Here is a 21,591-nt window from a genome sequence, read left to right on the forward strand (position 1 = left end):
TGTTGGTACAGTTACCAAAATAGGGACAACACTAGATTCTAGTTATTTATATTATTATTATGTACGGTGCATCTAGGAAGTATTCACAGTGCTTTACTTTTTCTACCGATTGTAATGTTACAGCCTTATTCCAAAATGGGAAACATGAATTTTCGTCCTTAAAATACACAATTCAAAATTTCCAGAATAGTTAAGTACCAATGATTGTCACACACACACCTGGTGTGGTGAAATTTTTCCTCTGCATTTGACCCATCCCCTTGATCACCCCCTGGGAGGTGAGGGGAGCAGTGGGCAGCAGCGGTGCCGTGCCCAGGTATCATTTATGGTGAATGTTTTAGAAATTTTAGAAACCCTAATTGCACCCTGATTGAAAGCGACACACGAAGGAAAAAACCCCTCAAAAACAAGGCATTTTGGTGATGTCATCGAGTTCATATTCAATTATAGTTCCGTTAATTGATTTGTGGCCTCATATGTTGTGTGATGTACTAACCAGCAAGCCGTTAGTGGCATGAATGGTAAGACACCGAGAGAAGGAGTGGTGTATGGATAGTCCATCGACGTAGGTGGGCTCCCAGTAGCCTCCCTTCTGGTCCACGTCGCCACACATGTGGAAATGGAGCGGGTAGCGGCTTCTCTCGACCTGCTGCCCCATGTTCTTCAGCTCCACGTAGGACAGATGCACTGATGAGAAGTTGCCAAAGATCTGACGTAGGACAAGAGGGAGGCGACAACAAAAGTCAGTGATGGAGTATACAAAAGTAGACCATGTCGGCTTGGTGGAGGCTGGTGATGACTGTTGCAGAGAAATGGGAAGCAGAGCAGAAAAGCTTAATCGAGCGCCAACAACCGTCCAAGTGCTCGCTAGGAGGCCTCGTGTGTATGCGCTGCGTAATCCACATGGTCTGGTTTTTGTTAGGGGGATTGGTAAATCCTCCTAGTGAATTTTAACTCACCCACACACACATTCTACATGACAGCACACTTGCTGACTTTTCCACCAACATATCAAGTACATGAAACTACAGGCTTTAAAGGAGAACCGCACTTTTAATTTTTTTATTTGACCTATAATTCCCAATCGTTATCAGAATCAGAATAGTTTTTATTGCCATTGTTTGAGAACGGGTTCACAAACTAGGAATTTTTCTTGGTGCAATCGTGCAACATAAAAGACATATAACACAGAATAGAATAACATGAGCAGTAACTGAGCTATCAGATCTTGTTATTGTTCATGTGCCTGATGGCCGAGGGGAAAAAACTGTTCAGGTGGCGGGAGGTGTGGGTCTGGATGGACTGTAGTCTCCTGCCTGAGGGGAGAAGGGAGAATAGTTTGTGTTTTATGTAAGACAATAACTCATGTTGTTTTTTTCTATGCATTCTAACTCGCAAATTAACACTAACAAAAGTCAGCTAACAAGGGAGTCAATCTATTCCACCGTTGAAGTGCTCTAAAAACCCTCCGTCATAGTTTTTTATACAAGCTGTAGGTATATATGTAATAGGGCTGTGAATCTTTGGGTGTCCCACGATTCGATTCAATATCGATTCTTGGGGTCACGATTCGATATAATATCGATTTTTTCGATTCGATTTGATTCTTGTTTCAAAAACAATATTTTTCCGATTCAAAAGGATTCTGTATTCATTCAATACATAGGATTTCAGCAGGATCTACCCCAGTCTGCTGACATGCTAGCAGAGGAGTAGATTTTTTTTTTAAAAAGCTTTTATAATTGTAAAGGACAATGTTTTATCAACTGATTGCAATAATGTAAATTTGTTTTGAACTATTAAACGAACCAAAAATAAGACTTATTTTATCTTTGTGAAAACATTGGACACAGTGTGTTGTCAAGTTTATGAGATGCGATGCAAGTGTAAGCCACTGTGACACTATTGTTCTTTTTTATTATTTTTATAAATGTCTAATGATAATGTCAGTGAGGGACTTTTAATCATTGCTATGCTGAAATTATAATTAATATTGATACTGTTGTTGATAATATTAATTTTTGTTTCATTACTTTTGGTTTATAATGTGTCGTGTTTGTGTCTCCCCTCAATTGCTCTGTTTATTGCAGTTCTGAGTGTTGCTGGGTCAGGTTTGGTTTTGGAATTGGATTGCATTGTTATGGTATTGCTGTGTATTGGTTTGTTGGATTGATTAAAAAAATAAATTAATAAATAAATACAAAAAATTTAAAAAAATTGATTTTTAAAAAAATGAGAATCGATTCTGAATCCCACAACGTAAACGATTCGATTCGTATTCAAATCGATTTTTCCCACACCCCTAATATGTAATGTAGCAACATTCATAATAACATTACCATGAATTGATTTACGTGGACCCCGACTTAAACAAGTTGAAAAACCTGTTCCAGATCATAAAAATGCCTTCTTACTTGGATAGTAGAAGGATGAGGACATAATCTGAAAAGCTGGTCAACTTTGGCATCCAATTTAGACTCCAGACTGGTGAGAACAACATGAAAAGACTCTTGTTTCCACGCCGACTATTTTTTTGTTGTTGCAAGGATTATGAGCCATTTTTCATCTTAACAGGAATATATCAACATCCGAGCAGTCAGTATCCTAGTGACAGCTGACATTGTACAGTAAGTGATGTTTTATTATGTTTATTGGCTCTCATCAAGTCTGCAGCGCAGTTCTCCTTTATTGCTTCCATACTACACACCATAAAATAACATTTTGGACTTAAAAGTCTTGTTTTTGAATTATTTCCCTTCAGACTTTTACTTTGTATTGTCCATTTCCTGTTTTGACCGATGGCAGTAGCTTTGCACTGGTGGCACTTCTGAAGTTGAGCTGGAGTGTTTGCTACATGTGTTTTGGACCACATTCTGGATTGTTCGGACTCTAACGATGCTACCTATTGCATTTTTCATGCTTGACATTGATTGATTGAAACTTTTATTAGTAGATTGCACAGTTCAGTACATATTCCGTACAATTGACCACTAAATGGTAACACCCGAATAAGTTTTTCAACTTTTTTAAGTCAGAGTCCATGTAAATCAATTCATGGACATTTTGTTGTGCACATTCCTTTGGCAATTTCTACGAGACGCAGGCCGTGCTTCCTAACCAGTTTGCATTCTTGTTACTTCCACCGATAGGTTATGCAATGGCATGGTTTCTCTGTTTGCTAGTTGGTTATCGACAACACTCAAAAAGCTATGGGTAGATGATGATGAAAAAAATTCCAAAATGGAATGAGGAACAACTCTACAACTCTATCTTTTGTTTTCGATACAAACTTCATGATCGTGTATGTTGGCAGCCCCGCAAAGACAAAGACAGTGGATGTCTGACAAGAGTGTTCACTCGGTTTCTTTTATTTTGCCAGGTAGCTCAAAAGGTAATGGGCCGATTTTCTTCTTTACTTTCAACAAAAAGGCCGGAAATTGGGCCAAGGAACAAGTCGTTACTTTTGGTTAGGGTGGGAGGTGCGATGCTTTATCAGTATAAAGCTTCAAACCCTGCTTTGAAAAACTGCACCACAAAACGGGCTCTTTGTCGCCATTAATTCTGACTTCCTCATTTGGGTTTGAAAAAATAAATCAACACAAATTGTGTGATTCATTTTTGTTTCTTAGGTTAAAGTGTGTGCTCTTGAGTTAATGTTGCTGATCAATTTGATGTATTATAATTTAATGTTAATTTTCAGCATCAAATCGTACAAGTAGGTACAAAAAGTGTTGGTTGTTTTTTATTTCAGGTAAATTGATGCACTTTAATTTTTTTTATTTTACAGGCCAGCACACAACTTTAATACAGTTATTCTTTGTTGTAAGTTACTCTAAATGGTTACTCTTTAACGGTAGTGAGGATACAATGTTATACAGAGTTGTACTTACAACATTTAATAAACAAATTATACTATTTACAGTCGCGGCCGAGAGTGACTTCCAGGGTTTGATTCCAGGACAGGATTGCACCAGGAGTGGCTTGCGAAGTAAAAACTAGGCCTCTGACAGGGGCGGCTGTAGCTACTGTAGTAGCTTACCACCACCAAATGGACGGACAGAACACCGGCTGGTGTTTTACTATGCTAGTTTGTATGCTTCAAATTAGGGCTGGGCGATATAGCTGAAAACTGTATCACGACGTAAGTTTTTTTATATCGGTCGATATTGATGGTTATTGATATTTTTTTATGACCTATGGAAACATGGACCAGGAGAAAAATAATAGATGTTTACATTTTTTACTTCAAATGTAACCAGGGTGTACCCCGCCTTCCGCCCGATTGTAGCTGAGATAGGGTCCAGCGCCCCCCCCCCCGCGACCCTGAAGGGAATAAGCGGTAGAATATGGATGGATGGATGGATGTAACCTTCTTCTGATTATAATCCCCTCAGCTATCAATGCAGGAAGTAAATTAAATGTCAACACTAGCATGGGAAAAAAAATCATTCAATACAAACAACATTTTTAAATTACATTAAACACAACAATAACCTCTTTGCTGTAAAAAAAAAATAAGGAATATGTAAGAAATGCTTAATAGAGTAAGAAAATAGTGCAAAGTGTGAAAACCTGAGAAGAACTTTTCAGGTTTAGTTATGCAGTAATTATTAATAAAATATTATTGGACAAACTTATTTTAAAAATAGCACAAGTGATATATTGGGATTATTCTATTATAGTTATACATTCCTGCACTTTAGTTCCTTCCTGTTTCTGAACATACGAATAGGGAAGGGATGTGTGTTGATAGGAAAAGAAGAGTGCGGCGAAGGACGACGATCCGTTTGAAAAAATCCCCAAGAACTGCCGTACTGTGGAGGTGACTTCGCCTCTTTTATCCACTATTTTTTTCACTCTCTGCGGCAATCGGTTTTAATTTATTTTTATGCAGTACGGAGAATCGACAGCTAGATGGTGCAACCCAAAGTGATGGTTGATACTGTTACGCGATTAGTGCTTTTTAGAATTGTGACTAAAGACCGGATGGGATAGGCTCCTGACACCCACCTCCCCCACCCCTCCCCCCGGGCTACCCCGTAAGGTGACAAGCGGTAGAAAATGGATGGATGGATGGACCGGAGGAGACTGGGCCTTTGCATTAGCAGGCCGTGAACTTTGGAACGCTCTCTTTCTGAATCTCAAAACGGTGACATGTCTTAATACTTTTAAAACTTCTTAAAAAACTCACTCATTTGTGCTGGCGTTTAACACAAGCTGAGCTGGACATGCGTATGGAAATTTTTATCTTGTCCTTTAATCTATTTTGAAATGTTTTAATAGATGGTTTTGCACTTATTCAGATTTTTTATCTTTTACACAATTTGTATGCATTTCAACTATATATATATATATATATATATATATATATATATATATATATATATATATATATAATGTTTTGTGCTTATTGTAATTTTGATGATAATATTTTAGTATTTCACCTTTCTGTTTTAATCTGTACAGCACTTTGGAGCCGTAATCTGTTTTAGAAATGTGCTATATGAATAAATCTATCTTGACCATGGCCCTATAGTGTGTCCCTCCCATTTCACAACCACTTCCTGTTTGGCTACCTTACCAGACTGCGAGTGCCTTTGTTCATGCAGCTGTCACGCCAAATTTCTTCCCCCCTACAAACCCCCCCCCCCCCCCCCCCCATTTACTTCCGGGGTCATGATTAATACAGACGTTTTGTTAACGCTATATTATAAAAATATAACGCTATATTATAAAAATACAGACGTTTTGTTAACGCTATATTATAAAATAAAATTAAAAAACAATTTACAAACTCAAGCTATGGGATGACGCATTTACTTCTGGGGTCACGTTTCCTCTTATGTCATCCCATAGCTTGTGTTTGTAAATTGTTTTTTACATTTTTTTATAATATAGCGTTAACAAAACATCTGTATTTTTTAAATATAGCGTTATATTTTTATAATATAGCGTTAACAAAACGTTTGTAGGGAGAAGAAATTTGGCGTGACACAACCAACCAAGCCTGATTTTTACCGTTTTTTTGGGGGGTACTAAAAAAATATGTATTTATTGAACGCTTTCTCAAACGCATTTGATAATGATATGATTACATGTCTATCGCGATATATGTTGATATCCTGTATCGGCCCAGCCCTACTTCAAATCGTTCCGCCTCTGAGTGGGGTGGAACCTGGGGTGACCGACCAGATTCCAGGCCCCCACTGAAAGGCCAGAGTGAAAAATGTTTGGCAAAAAAATTTAAATTTATATTATAACCATATACTGCATTTACCAAAAATGTGCTTTCACATCATAAGAGATAGTATTTTAACAAACACAAAAATCTTATTATTTTGTAACCGCAGCCAAGAAGGAACTAAATTATATTATGTTATATTAATTAAATATATTATAATTATTATAATATAATATTTTGTATAATTATATATTATAGAAAATTATAATTATTATTATGATATAATTAATTGAAATGTAACAGTAATTATATAAGTATATAGTAATTATATAAAATATAATACTTAAAATATATTAATTAATTATAATTATATCAATAAAATATAAATAATTAGATTCTATTAATACCCATATATTTTCATGTATTTTGCCTAGAAAACACTTCAAGCTCACTACTGTATTTGCAAGGGAAATTAATTTTATGTATCCAAAACTCAAGCTCTTTTTAAGCATGGAACTTAGAGGGGAAAAAAACTTAGGTATTTCGAGCACCCCTGTGAACTTAAGACACATGCGGGGAAGACATCAAGAGCGAAAGTGCCTCTCGTATATTTCCAGACAGAATACTATGATTTAAAGAAGACAAGGCAGAGGAAAAGAAGAATGGGGATGAGAGAGTGTAGCTAAAGGTGTAGAAAGACAGCAGTTGTTTGAGTAAAAATGTGAGCACGGGGCATGAATAACGTCTCTCATTTAGACCAGCAGGTAAAAATAGAACAGACACACTTTCATTCCTCCTAACACTGTGACCTTTGCTGAGAATGCAATATCATGCTAAAATATGCAGAACCACACAAACACATTGGGACATCAAGAATTTAGCCTGTGCGAGGGAGATGAGTGCAAAGGTACACACCTTGACGTGGCCTCCATAGGTGTCATGGCTGTAAAACTGACACAAGTTGTTTCCGTAGCAGGAGGGTTCCATTTCTCCGTATATGAGAATGTTCCTGGAGAGCAGCGCCACCTCGGCCCGCATGTCCACTCCATCCACGATCTCGCCCACATGGTTATAAAGAGGCTTCCCTGAGAGGCAAACACAACATTGATGCTTATTGCATTGAGATGGTGCACTAATTGTTGATGTGGATGATGTAGAGGAGAGGTGTCCAAACTACGACTACCGTGTTCATTTTGGCCCGCGAGACTTCACAAGTTTAATAAGGACTCTAGCCTGCCAGCCTAATTGCTGCCATCTTGTGGACAGAGTGAGTATTCATGTTAATGACCATGAACTGTACGTTGAAAATTGAAAATGCAGAGCATTTCCATGTATGACCCAATCCAAACAACCTTTACCACTCACGGCGCAAATAAACTAACACAAAAAGTCAACACACACGGTCACACATGAACACAACCGGCTCATTTAACTTTCTGGATAACATATTAAAAAAAAAAGTCCAACGACAACACATAATTAAAAATTAAACCCATTTAAAACCCCTGCAATGCATGTTGGGAAAAATGCAAAACACTCGTTCTACACTTTTCCATGTTTGGCGCATTTTAGCTGCTAGGTATTTCTGATTAATTACAAAACTTTAAGGAGATCGCTACAGGAGTAAACAAGGTAGGAGTCGAATTTTGACATATTCTAAATACACAATTATATTAATCATACATCCATTATATTAATGTAATATATATTAATTAATACACTATATATAGAAATATGTACACACATATGTAAAGGCTTTTTATATATATATATACCGTATTTCCTTTAATTGCCGCAATGTGCCTGCCTTGAATTACTGGCGGGTCAAACTCGCTTCCCAAAATAATTAGCTCATGCTTACTATTACCGCCTGGTCAAAATCATTTTCAATATGGAGGAGGCTTATTTCAATACCGGTAATTTGAAATCGCATAAAGGGAAGAAGATTAAGAGCTATTCAGTAGGATTTAAGGTCCAAGCTTACATCACACTCAAATTTTTACTGCATACCTTTTGGTAAGTGCCGGAAGGAGAAGAGGTTTTAAATTAATTAGCGCCCCGGCGGCAAATCAAGGAAATACGGTATATATATATATATATATATATATATATATATATACAGTATATATCCATCAAGCATGGTGGTGGTAGTATTATGCTCTGGGCCTGTTTTGCTGCCAATGGAATTGGTGCTTTACAGAGAGTAAATGGGGCAATGAAAAGGAGGATTACCTCCAAATTCTTCAGACAACCTAAAATCATCAGCCCGGAGGTCGGGTCTTTGGCACAGTTGGGTGTTACAACAGGACAATGACCCCAAACACACGTCAAAAGAGGTAAATGAATGGCTAAATCAGGTTACAATTAAGGTTTTAAAATGGCCTTCGAAAAGTTCTGACTTAAACGTGTGGACAATGCTGAAGAAACAAGTCCATGTCAGAAAAAAAAAACAAATTTTGCTGAACTGCCCCAATTTTGTGAAGAGGAGTGGTCAAAAATTCAACCAGAAGCTTGCCAGAATTTGTGGATAGCTACCTAAAGCGCCTTATTGCAGTGAAACTCGCCAAGGGACATGTAACCAAATATTAACATTGCTGTATGTACACCTTTGACCGAGCAGATTTGGTCACATTTTCAGTGGACTCATGATAAATTAATAAGTATGTATGTACTCCAATCACTATATCACAAAATAATAAGAGTTGTAGAAATGATTGGAAACTCAAGAAAGCAATAACATTAAGTTCTTTACTAGTGTATGTAAAATTTTGACCACGACTGTATAAGGTAAGGGTATGGATCTTTGGGCACTTAACGATTCAATCGGATTCCAATTCCTGGGATGGCAATTCAGTTCAAACCAATTCTCTCAATGTATTATTTGGTATATATTGAAATATTTCAAAACAGGTTATATATCAGAAAATATCCTTCTGATTGCATACTTTTTTTTTACGATTATGATTAATCTAGAATCAGGATCAATAAAAATCGCAGTTTGGATGTGAATGGATTGTTTTTGTGCATCTCTTATGGAGGGAACATAACGAAACAAAACCAGTTGCAAGTAATTATGTTGGAGAAATAAATACAAGCCAAACTTTGTATACTTTGTGATCCGAACCAAAACTACAGAAAGTTCACTTAAATATTTACCGACAACCACAGAAATACGCTTAGCCGCAGCCGCACCTCAAACCTGACCCGCTAAAATAATATACAGCTGGAAGAGAAAGTGGTGAGACGCACATTCAGACATAAATCAGCTTGTCCACAGGGTTGCACATGGCACCGATAACGCCCAGCAGCTGCTTCATATCAACGGCAACATAAAAGTGGAGAGACGATATCGCATCCTTTCCTCCAGGAAAGGGAGGTGACCATTTTTGACAATGGAGCAATGACGTGAGGAAACAAATGTGATAGGGAGATGAACTGAGACTGTTGGGTCAGGACTGACAAAAAACACAAAAGAATAGCGTTTTGTAAGAACTATTGCATTGAATGAGGCATTATATACTATATATATATACACTATATATATATATATATATATATATATATATATATATATATATATATATATATATATATATATATATATATTTATATACACACACATATAGTGTATTAGTGTATTTACATACATACAAAACAATATACTTTATATATAAACAAATAGATATATAAATAGAAACATATATATGAACATACTTATAATCACATACAAAAATAAATACATATAGATTAAAATGCATATACAAACCCCGTTTCCATACGAGTTGTGAAATTGCGTTAGATGTAAATAAACAAAATACAATTATTTGCAAATCCTTTTCATCCCATATTGAATTGAATGCACTACAAAAACAACATATTTGATGTTCAAACTCATAAACTTTATTTTTTTTTTTGCAAATAATAATTAACTTAGAATTTCATGGCTGCAACACGTGCCAAAGTAGTTGGGAAAGGGCATGTTCACCACTGTGTTACATCACCTTTTCTTTTAACAACACTCAATAAACGTTTGGGAACTGAAGAAACTAATTGTTGAAGTTTTGAAAGTGGAATTCTTTCCCATTCTTGTTTTATGAAGAGCAGTGGTTTTTAACCTTGTTGGAGGTACGGAACCCCGCCAGTTTCATATGCACATTCAGCGAACCCTTTTTTGGTAAAAAATAAAAAATTAAATTTTAAATTAAAGACAATGAACCACAACAAATTACACACTCAATCAATCAATGTTTACTTATATAGTGCTAAATCATTAGTGTCTCAAAGGGCTGCACAAACCACAACACAAACCACTACGACATCCTACAAATCAGATGGAAAATTAGAGGGAACATTATTTGGGGGTATCCATAATACGCCGATAGGGAGAAGTTTCTATTTACACGATGAGTTGGGTGTGTTTTGACCTCCGCGGCGGAGGCCCCGCCGAACCCCTGGGGTTTGATCGAACCAAGGTTAAGAACCACTGTTGTACAGCTTCAGTCGTTTAACAGTACGGGGTCTCCGCTGTCATATTTTACGCTTCATAATGCGCCACACATTTTCGATGTGAGACAGGTCTGGACTACAGGCGGGCTAGGAAAGTAGCCGCACTCATTTTTTACGAAGCCACGCTGTTTAACACGTGCTGAATGTGGCTTGGCATCGACTTGCTGAAATAAGCAGGGGCGTCCATGAAAAAAACGGCGCTTAGAAGGCAGCATATGTTGTTCCAAAACCTGTATGTACCTTTCAGCATTAATGGTGCCTTCACAGATGTGTAAGTTACCCATGCCTTGGGCACTAATGCGCCCTCACACCATCACAGATTCTGGCTTTTAAAGGGGAACATTATCACCAGACCTATGTAAGCGTCAATATATACCTTGATGTTGCAGAAAAAAGACCATATGTTTTTTAACCGATTTCCGAACTCTAAAAGGGTGAATTTGGCGATTTAAACGCCTTTCAATTATTCGCTGTCCCAGCGATGACCTTTCTCCCGTGACGTTACAATGGGAAGCAATCCACCATTTTCTCAAACACATTACACACACAAGTCAAATCAGCTCTGTTATTTTCCGTTTTTTCGACTGTTTTCCGTACTTTGGAGACATCATGCCTTGTCGGTGTGTTGTCGGAGGGTATAACAACACGATAAGGGACGGATTCAAGTTGTCTTACGTGGAGTGTGCATCGATTAGCACGGCATGCTAATCAATGCTAACATGGCAGAAATGGCAAGAATGTGTGGATATCCTGCAACACTCAAAGCAGATGCATTTCCAACGATGAAGTCAACGAAAACACAAAAGGTGAGTTTTGTTGATGTTAGTGACTTATGTGCTAATCAGACATATTTGGTCACGGCATGACTGCCAGCTAATCGATGCTAACATGCTATTTAGGCTAGCTGTATGTACATTTGTAGCTATATTTGCTTCAAGCCTTTCCCTCCACCCACATTTAATGCCAAACAAATACTTACCAATCGACAGATTTAAGTTGCTCTAGTGGTCAAAAGATGCAGTCGTTGGTTAGAAGGCGATCGCGGAATAGCTTCAATAGCTATTAGCTCAATAGCTTCAGTTTCTTCTTCAATTTCGTTTTCGCTATCTGCCTCCACACTCCAACCATCTGTTTTAATACATGTGTAATCTGTTGAATCGCTTAAGCCGCAGAAATCCGAGTCTGAATCCTAGCTAATGTCGCTATATCTTGCTGTTCTATCCGCCATGTTTGTTTGTATTGGCATCACTATGTGACGTCACAGGAAAATGGACGGGTGGATTTACAGATAGCGAAAATCAGGCACTTTAAAGCCTTTTTTCGGGATATTCCATGATGGGTAAAATTTTGAAAAAAACTTCAAAAAATAAAATAAGCCACTGGGAACTGATTTTTATTGGTTTTAACCCTTCTGAAAATGTGATAATGTTCCCCTTTAAACTTTGCGTCAATAACAGTCTGGATGGTTCGCTTCCCCTTTGGTCCGCATGACACGATGTCGAATATTTCCAAAAACAATTTGAAATGTGCACTCATCAGACCACAGAACACTTTTCCACTTTACATCAGTCCATCTTAGATGATCTCCGGCCCAGAGAAGCCGGCGGCGTTTCTGGATGTTGTTGATAAATGGCTTTCGCTTTGCATAGTAGAGCTTTAACTTGCACTTACAGATGTAGTGACGAACTGTACTTAGTGACAGTGGTTTTCTGAAGTGTTCCTGAGCCCATGTGGTGATATCCTTTACAGATTGATGTCAGTTTTTGATACAGTGATTTCCGGGCATGCCGCTTACATGGAGTGATTTCTCCAGATTCTCTGAACCTTTTGATGATATTATGGACCGTAGATATTGAAATCCCTAAATTTCTTACAATTGCACTTTGAGAAACGTTGTTCTTAAACTGTTTGACGATTTGCGCACGCAGTTGTGGACAAGGGGGTGTATCTCGCCTCATCCTTTCTTGTGAAAGACTGAGCATTTTTTGGAATGCTGTTTTTATACCCAATCATTGCACCCACCTATTCCCAATTAGCCTGGACACCTGTGGGATGTTCAAAATAAGTGTTTGATGAGCATTCCTCAAGTTTATCAGTATTTATTGCCACCTTTCTCAACTTCCCTCCAAACACGACGAGTTGAGTTTATACCAAAAAGTTCTATTTTGGTTTCATCTGAGCACATGACATTCTCCCAATCCTCTGCTGTATCATCCATGTATCAATTTTGGTATAAACTCAACTCGTCGTGTTTGGAGGAAGAAGAATACTGAGTCGCATCCCAAGAACACCATACCTACTGTGAAGCATGGGGGTGGAAACATCCTGCTTTGGGGCTGTTTTTCTGCTAAGGGGACAAGACGATTGATCCGGTATAAGGAAAGAATGAGTGGGGCCATGTATCGTAAGATTTTGAGCCAAAACATCCTTCCATCAGTGAGAGCTTTGAATGGTTGACCAAATACTTATTTTCCACCATAATTTACAAATAAATTCTTTGAAATTCCTACAATGTGAATTCCTGGATTTTTTTTTCCACATTCTGTCTCTCACAGTTGAAGTGTACCTACAATGAAAATTACAGACCTCTGTCATCATTTTAAGTGGGAGAACTTGCACAATCGGTGGCTGACTAAATACTTTTTTGCCCCACTGTACTTAGCTCACCTTCGGCAGCGTCTTCTCCCCGTCATCTTTGTTGTACCGATGTAGCGTGCAAGGACGGGAGTGGAAGAAGTGTCAGAAGATGGAGCAAAGTGTTTTAATGACATTCAAACTTTACTTAAATCAATAACGGAGCAGCATCTCCTCATCCGGGAAACAACAACACCAAAAATGTGTCCCGTCAAAAACCTTCCAACCGGAACTGTAATAACTAAAGTTCCTTGGGTGAATAATTAAAACCCACTACACCGATATGTTTTAGCGCTTTCATGGCAAGTTTACTGACGGATATAAGTTAGAACTTTACACTACTTTATATTAGAAATGGCAACAGCGGAGGATGAATGTCCCATAACAACAAGATAGAGAAAAAGAAGAAGATTATCGACTATGGGATCCCAAGGACTACAAAGGTGGACGCGCGTAATTTTTCAGGATTTATGCAGATCCCAAATACAGATCAGCAGGTACCAGAAGGTAAGAAAAGTTGTTTTTGCATAATATTGTGGAACAAAACGCCAGATAATATGTCTTACTTTATAGACACATCGTAATAATACTCGTATGTTGAAGCACAGTACAATCCATCAAGAGATGCGACTTCATAGCTTAAGTCGTACTAAAGCATTTTGATGGATTGTTTACCGCCGTGTGTAATGTTCTGTATTTTCAATGGAACATATGAAATGTTGGGGTTGTTTACTTCAGTCATATTGCACCTTACACTTATCTCTTGTTTGACTGCAATCTACTGGTCTTATCATTACACCATGTACCAAATAAAATAGCTTTGAGGTGGGTAAGCTCAACCAAACTTATTCCTTACATTAGGCGCACCAGGCTATAAGGTCCATTGTCGAGTTTTGAGGGGGGGAAAAAGGATTTTAAGTACGCTTTATAGTCCGGGAAATACGGTAAATAGTTTTTTTCATGAAAAAACGCCACTCTCTTACCTTGTATTCTAACCTGCTTGGTGTTGCAGTGAGGGCAGGGTAGAAGGGTAAACTCTTCAGCTTGGTGCATGGAATAGTCTGTACTGGCAACAACTATTTGATTGCCGGGTTTCCAGGTCCGCTGCACCTCATCCTGGAGATTCAGCACAACCTGGTCCACAGCATCTACCTGGAAACCCGAGATGGGGAAACCTGTAAGGGAGTAAAATATAGAGCACAACTTTGAAATTGAAAATGAATCAAGTGATTAATGGTGAGGGATTTAAAAAAAATGAAAAACAACAATGGTAAAGGAAATTGGAGAAAACCTACTATAAGGGTTCTAAGGTGACCTCAGGCCCGAAATTTTCCACTACAGAGAGGCCTGGGGCCCACTCAAATATTAACACTAAGTTAGTAATCTTACTCTTAATTGTATTCAATTATTATAAAGTATCTAATAAGTACTAATTAGTATGTATATTAATAAATATACATATATAGACAGACAGACAGATAGTACTTTGTTGAGTCCTTCAGGAGAGTTCCTTCAGGAAAATTAAAAATTCCAGCAGCAGGGTAGAGAGTTGAGATCAATTAAACACTAAAAAGTACATAATGGGGTTATAATGGAAACAAAATAGAAAACTATTACAATAAGATTAAAAATAAAAAGCAACAATGAGAATAAAAATATAACCGTAAAATAAGAATATAACAAGAGGAACTAGGCAATAGTGACCATGTTATGAAAACGTATTGCACTGTTATTGTTTTGCATCCCCTGTCATCCGCGTACTCCCCGCCCCCGTCCCCAGAGAGAAGTTGTATATTATATATATATATATATATATATATATATATATATATATATATATATATATATATATATATATATATATATATATATATATATATACACACACACATATATACATACATACATATATATACACACACACATACATATATACATACACACACACATACATATATACACACACACATACATACATATATATATATATATATAAATAACCTTCGGCTTAGGTCAGGTCAATTTAAAAAATAAATACTCAGCGAATGTACTGTATAAGAAGGGAATCATAACGGATTAAATATAAATGTACGTCCAATTGTGTTGTGCTAAAATATGTAAACAAAAATAATAATGAATATGTTTCTAAAATAAAGTGCAAATGAGAGCTTCCCCGTTGTCATATATTTTGCCCTCAAGAAAATTTTCTATGACTTCTTCTGTTTGGTTGATATTGTCATTACTGCCACAAATGGTGGAAAAGTGTATTACAACTGAGTACCGCCGGGGCCCATTATACAGACCTCAGCTGGGAAACAGATATTTTTTGGCTTTTGTCTAGGAGGCGCTCGCGGCCCAACAATGGCTAGGAAACGCTGGACTAGTCCACACCTTTGAGTGGAACGGAGTCAGCGCTGAAGTGTTTACCAAAGTGTGGGCACGTATAGGATAAACACACAGCTCAAAGGTCATGTTGAGCGCTTGAAAGGCTTGGTGTCTGTCGTAAGAATGGCCACAAAGACATAGTGTTACCTAATGTTCAGGCATGTGATACACCTCACCTGTCATCTTGCTAATGACTACCAATCAAAACAGCTTGTACCAATAAAAGTTTACAGGTGGCCATAAAGGGTAAGGGGTGAGCCAAGTCCGGCGCTCAGATTTTTTTTTTTTTTAACAAGCCCTAAAGCTAAAAATAAATACAGTGAAGGATTACGTCAAAACTAAAAAGATAAGAAAAAAAACTTCCAAAGTGGTACTTGGAGATACGATTGCCTCAGCTGACAAGTTTTTTAAGATACAATCTGTCTCTAAGTTAATTGTCATGAGCAAAACATAAAAAAATTACGATCCTCCCCACCATTGTTTGGCCTGGTGAATGTCACAGTTAACCCCGTAAGAGCTGAGCTAAACATCCCGCGCCTGGCTCGCTAGCATTAACTCTGTGGTTCTAAAACATGTTTTCTAAAACTCTTTTTTCTCGAAGTACTAATGACCAATAATGGCCAACATTAAAATACAGTAGCGTAGTAAACCTAAGTATTCATTAAAAATAAAGCAGTGTTTTATTCAACTAGTATATTAATTATTAATGGGGTGTAAAAAAAAAAAAAAAAAAAGATTTTTGATTGAATCCTGATTCTTAGTTGTAAAAATTCTAATCCATTAACAAAAATGCAAAAAATTATATATATATTTTTTTTTGTATCTGTCCTATCCAGCCACACAGACTAATCATATTGTTAATGTAGATGATCATATCTGCTGTTAAGGTTGTCCCGATCCGATATTTGGATCGGGACAACTGATATTTGCCAAAAAATGCGTATCGGCAAGGCATGGGAAAATGCCGATCCAGATCCAGTTTTTAAAAAAAAACAACTCCGGTCCGTGTATTCCAACACACCGATTTAAATAATACATTCCACTCTTCTGCTGCTCCCTAAACTCCGTTACGCAATTTCCAGAACACCTTCAAAACATCCACAGGTCTGCGTTCTAACCGTTAAGACGAAAGTTACGGTAAAAATGTCAGCTGTGTGGGATTATTTTATCCTACAAAACGAAAAAGATGAAGAGGTGGAGTGCAAAAATTATAAAGTGAAGCGTGGTGGTAAAGTTGTAAAACATTTTAATGACACTTGCGAGTGAGAGGCTTTTTAGCATTCATCATAGATGAACACAGGAGCAGGTTGACACCTGAGCATCTTGAAGTGCTCATCTTTGTTAGAAATAATCTCCCCATTATACTTGGACTTTTACTTTTACATTTTATCCCACTCAGGTTGTTTGTGTGTTTTGCTTTTTTCAATAATGTTTACAGCATTATTTGCACTTTATACTGTTCACTTTTTTACTGTTAAATGATACCATTACTGTTTGTCATGTATAATTTTTTATATTTTGTATTTATCCTTGAATACCAACTATTGTGTATTATTCAAACTCACCTAATTCAGCTGGCTAGTTGTTATCAAGAGTACTAAAATCCTTTTCAGCATGAATCTGATAACTATGTAGGCTAAATAACTTTAAACTTTAATAGATGCTCGGATAGGCCAGTATCTGTATCGGATCGGAAGTGCAAAAACAATATCGGTATCGGATTGGAAGTGCAAAAACCTGGATCGGGACATCCCTATCTGCTGTACAGATTTACTTTAGAAAAGAGGAGTGTTGGATACTTCTCCTGTGGACTTATTTGTATTTGACTTTAAAAGTTTTGCTAGAATTCTATTAAACAAAAACTTTTTTTTTTTTTTTTTTTTTTTTTAAGTAGTATAAAACATTTTCAGAGCTGTTTATTTTATGGAGGAACATAGTTAACCATAGAACTGCCACATAATGTTATTGTAAAAGTATAGCTTTTGAGTCAAGAATCCGTTTGAATCTGTAATTGCTTCTGAATCAAATAGTTACACACAAGAATCAAATCGAATCGTGTGGTGTCTGAAAATTTACAGCCCTAATATTTCCTATTTTTGGCCACTGTAACATTACACACAGTGTTTGAAATTAGGAAAATACAACACTGTATTTTAACCAAGGGATTCTTTGGCGTACCACTAGATGGCACCCGCATACCACAGATTGAGAATCACTGCGATTCACATATAGCTAGAGATCGAAACTAGGGTTGTAAAACTTTTGGCACAACACAATTCGATTCAACTCTCCATTCACAATCAATACTTTTTAAAAGATTAAGTGCCATTTGGCACCCCGCGACCCCAAAAGGGAATAAGGGGTTGAAAAAATGGATGGATGGATGGATGGGTGCCATTTCTATGATTAACTACATTCCTCTGTAAAATAGACAAACAGCTCTCATTTATATATATCCATCCATCCATTTTTTTTTACTGCTTGTCCCTTTTGGGGTCGCGGGGGATGCTGGAGCCTATCTCAGCTGGAATCGGACGGAAAGTGAGGTACACCCTGGACAAGTCGCCACCTCATCGCAGGGCCAACACAGATAGACAGACAACATTCACACTCACATTCACACACTAGGGCCAATTTAGTGTTGCCAGTCAACCTATCCCCAGGTGCATGTCTTTGGAGGTGGAAGGAAGCCGGAGCTCTATGGAGATGATGATTTCATTTTCCAGCATGATCTGGCACCTACCCACAGTGACAAAACCACCAGTAATTGGTGTACTGACCAGGGCATTACTGTCCTCGTTTGGCTGCCAACTCCCCTGACCTAAACCCAATAGAAAATTTGTGGAGAATTGTGAAGAAGAAGCTGAAAGACACCAGACCCAATAATGCAAATGAGCTAAAGGCCGCTATTGAAGCATCCTGGGCATCCATAACACCTCAGCAATGCCTCAGGCTGATTGCCTCTATGCCTTGCCGCATTGATGCAGTAACCCGTGCAAAAGGATTACCAACCAAGCACTGAGTGCATTAATTGGCATTTTCAAATGTTTGATTTTGTTTTGCTGTTATAAAATTTTTATTTTACTTGGTCTGAGGAAATATTCAAATTTTTTGAGATAGGATTTTTGAGTTTTCTTAAGCTGTATGACATAATCAGCAATATCAAAATAATAAAAGGCTTTCAATATTTCAGTTAATGTGTAATGCATCCCGAATGTATGATATTTTAATGTTTTTAATTGCAATACAGAAAATAAAGGACTTTATCACGATATTCTAATTTTCTGAGACAGTCATGTACATCCATTCATACATTATATTACTTTCACGTAAAAAAAAACACATTATTTAAGGTGTTTATTTTATTTTGCAGTAGTAGCGACTTTCTCCCAATCAACTTCCTTTGTTTTCCCTTTATCAAAGTGTGCATGCAAGTGACGTCGAGATCACATTGGGGCCAAATTGGGAACTGTGCGCGTTTACACCATAGTCTGATAAAAATCACATTTTACTTGCAGTGTAAACAGTCAGCCGGAAAAAAAATCTTATTAAAAAAAAATCTGATATGGGCCACTTTTGCCTGGAGTGTAAACGGCGTCTAAGAGTCTAACGTGGACCCCAACTTAAACAAGTTGAAAAACGTATTCAGGTGTTACCATTTAGTGGTCAATTGTACGGAATATGTACTGAACTGTGTAATCTACTAATAAAAGTATCAATCAATCAAACCGTTTACTGAGTCAAGTTCCTTGTGTGTAAAACATACTTGGCCAATAAAGCGGATTATTTGTTTTTAAACACAAAACCAGTGAAGTTGGCACGTTGTGAAACATGTTGCAGGCATGAAATTCCAAATTAGCTAATATTTGTAAACAATAAAGTTTTCCAGTTCGAACGTAAAGTATCTTCTCTTTGCAGTATATTCAATTGAATATAGGTTGAAATTGATTTATAAATCATCATATTGTTTTTATTTATGACTTACACAAATGTGCCAACTTCACTGGTTTTGGGTTTTGTTTACATAGTCTTTTTAAAGAAAATATCCAAGCATCATTGCAAATCAAAATGATCATGTCATATATATGATGAGGTCATATTGACCACGCCCGCACCGCCACATATATAAAAGCAAACTAACGTGAGCAATTTTTTGATGTTATCAGAATTTTTGGTCACATCATTATTTTTCACATTGGCCTCACAATATTGATGCACACTGTCAAATAGTTACTAATCTGACCCGACAGCTAGCTTTGTACTACACCACACCAAGATGTACAGGATGTCGTGTTCATCAGGTACACCACTGTGTTTGTCTGATGTAATGCATGGTCAAATTTGGCAGATATTGACATGACGGAAGTTGCACCATTGAGTGTTCCTCACCGTTCTTCCATTCGCTGTAGGCAGTGACCGAGAAGCGCACGCCGTTCACTGTGGTGAAGTTGCGGCTCGCCACGGCGCGCCCTCCTGTGTCGTGGTTCTCGTGTTCCCTCACATCTTCTGAGCACGACGCGTTACCGCCGCCGACCACTGACACCAAAGCCCACGCCTGCCTGGAAGTACCGGTGAAAGGAGGATCTTTAATCGGGGTTCCACTGGATCACTGAATATTATAGATTGATTTGAAAATGAATACAAACCCTGTTTCCATATGAGTTGGGAAATTGTGTTAGATGTAAAGATAACCGGAATACAATGATTTGCAAATCATTTTCAACCCATATTCAATTGAATATGCTACAAAGACAACATATTTGAAGTTAAAACTGATCAACTTTTTTTTTTTTTTTTTGCAAATACCCATTCACTTTACATTTTGATGCCAGCAACACGTGACAAAGAAGTTGGGAAATGTGGCAATAAATACTGATAAAGTTGAGAAATGCTCATCAAACACTTATTCGGAACATCCCACGGGTGTGCAGGATAATTGGGAACAGGTGGGTGCCATGATTGGGTATAAAAGCAGCTTCCATGAAATGCTAAGTAATTCACAAACAAGGATGGGGCGAGGGTCATCAATTTGTAAGCAGATTGTCGAACAGTTTTAGAACATTTCTCAGCGAGCTATTGCAAGGAATTTAGGGATTTTACCATCTACGGTCTGTAAAATCATCAAAAGGTTCAGAGAATCTGGAGAAATCACTGCACGTAAGCGATGATATTACGGACCTTTGATCCCTCAGGCGGTACTGTATCAAAAACCGACAGTGTGTAAAGGATATCATGACATGGGCTCAGGAACACTTCATAAAACCACTGTCAGTAACTACAGTTGGTCGCTACATCTGTAAGTGCAAGTTAAAACTCTACTCTACTGTGAGTTATCTTTGCCCTTATGTGGGCTCTACCGAGGATGTCGTTGTGGTTTGTGCAGCCCTTTGAGACACTAGTGATTAAGGGCTATATAAATAATCATTGATTGATTGATTGATACTATGCGAAGCGAAAGCCGTTTATCAACAACACCCAGGAACGTCGCCAGCTTCGCTGGGCCCGAGTTCATCTAAGATGGACTGATGCAAAGTGGTAAAGTGTTCTGTGGTCTGACGAGTCCACATTTCAAATTATATTTGGAAACTGTGGATGTGGTGTCCTCCGGAACAAAGAGGAAAATAACCATCCGGATTGTTATAGGCGCAAAGTTCAAAAGGCAGCATCTGTGATGGTTTGGGGGTGGAATTAGTGCCCAAGGCATGGGTAACTTACAAATCTGTGAAGGCACCATTGAAGCTGAATGGTCCATATAGGTTTTGGAGCAACATTTGTTGTCATCCAAGCAACGTTATCATGGACGTCCCTCCTTATTTCAGCAAAACAATGCCAAGCCACGTGTTACAGCAGTGTGGTTTCGTAGTAAAAGAGTGCGGGTACTTTCC

General features: G+C 37.7%; 1 protein-coding gene across 2 annotated transcripts in view; it reads right to left on the minus strand.

Annotated features, from left to right (window-relative positions):
- Positions 1 to 21,591, minus strand: part of cemip2 (cell migration inducing hyaluronidase 2) — a 105,824-nt gene that overhangs the window by 39,954 nt on the left and 44,279 nt on the right. The window contains exons 5-8 of one of the 2 annotated variants that reach the window (XM_061897827.1): positions 20,096 to 20,265; positions 14,305 to 14,496; positions 7,097 to 7,266; positions 497 to 709 (exon numbers count right to left, since the gene is read on the minus strand). In XM_061897827.1, the coding sequence (XP_061753811.1) occupies positions 497 to 709; positions 7,097 to 7,266; positions 14,305 to 14,496; positions 20,096 to 20,265 (745 nt within the window). The remainder of the gene's footprint in view (positions 1 to 496; positions 710 to 7,096; positions 7,267 to 14,304; positions 14,497 to 20,095; positions 20,266 to 21,591) is intronic. The other variant, XM_061897836.1, reaches the window with a different exon arrangement.

Source organism: Nerophis ophidion, linkage group LG01 (genome assembly GCF_033978795.1).
Source record: "Nerophis ophidion isolate RoL-2023_Sa linkage group LG01, RoL_Noph_v1.0, whole genome shotgun sequence".
NCBI lineage: Eukaryota > Metazoa > Chordata > Actinopteri > Syngnathiformes > Syngnathidae > Nerophis > Nerophis ophidion.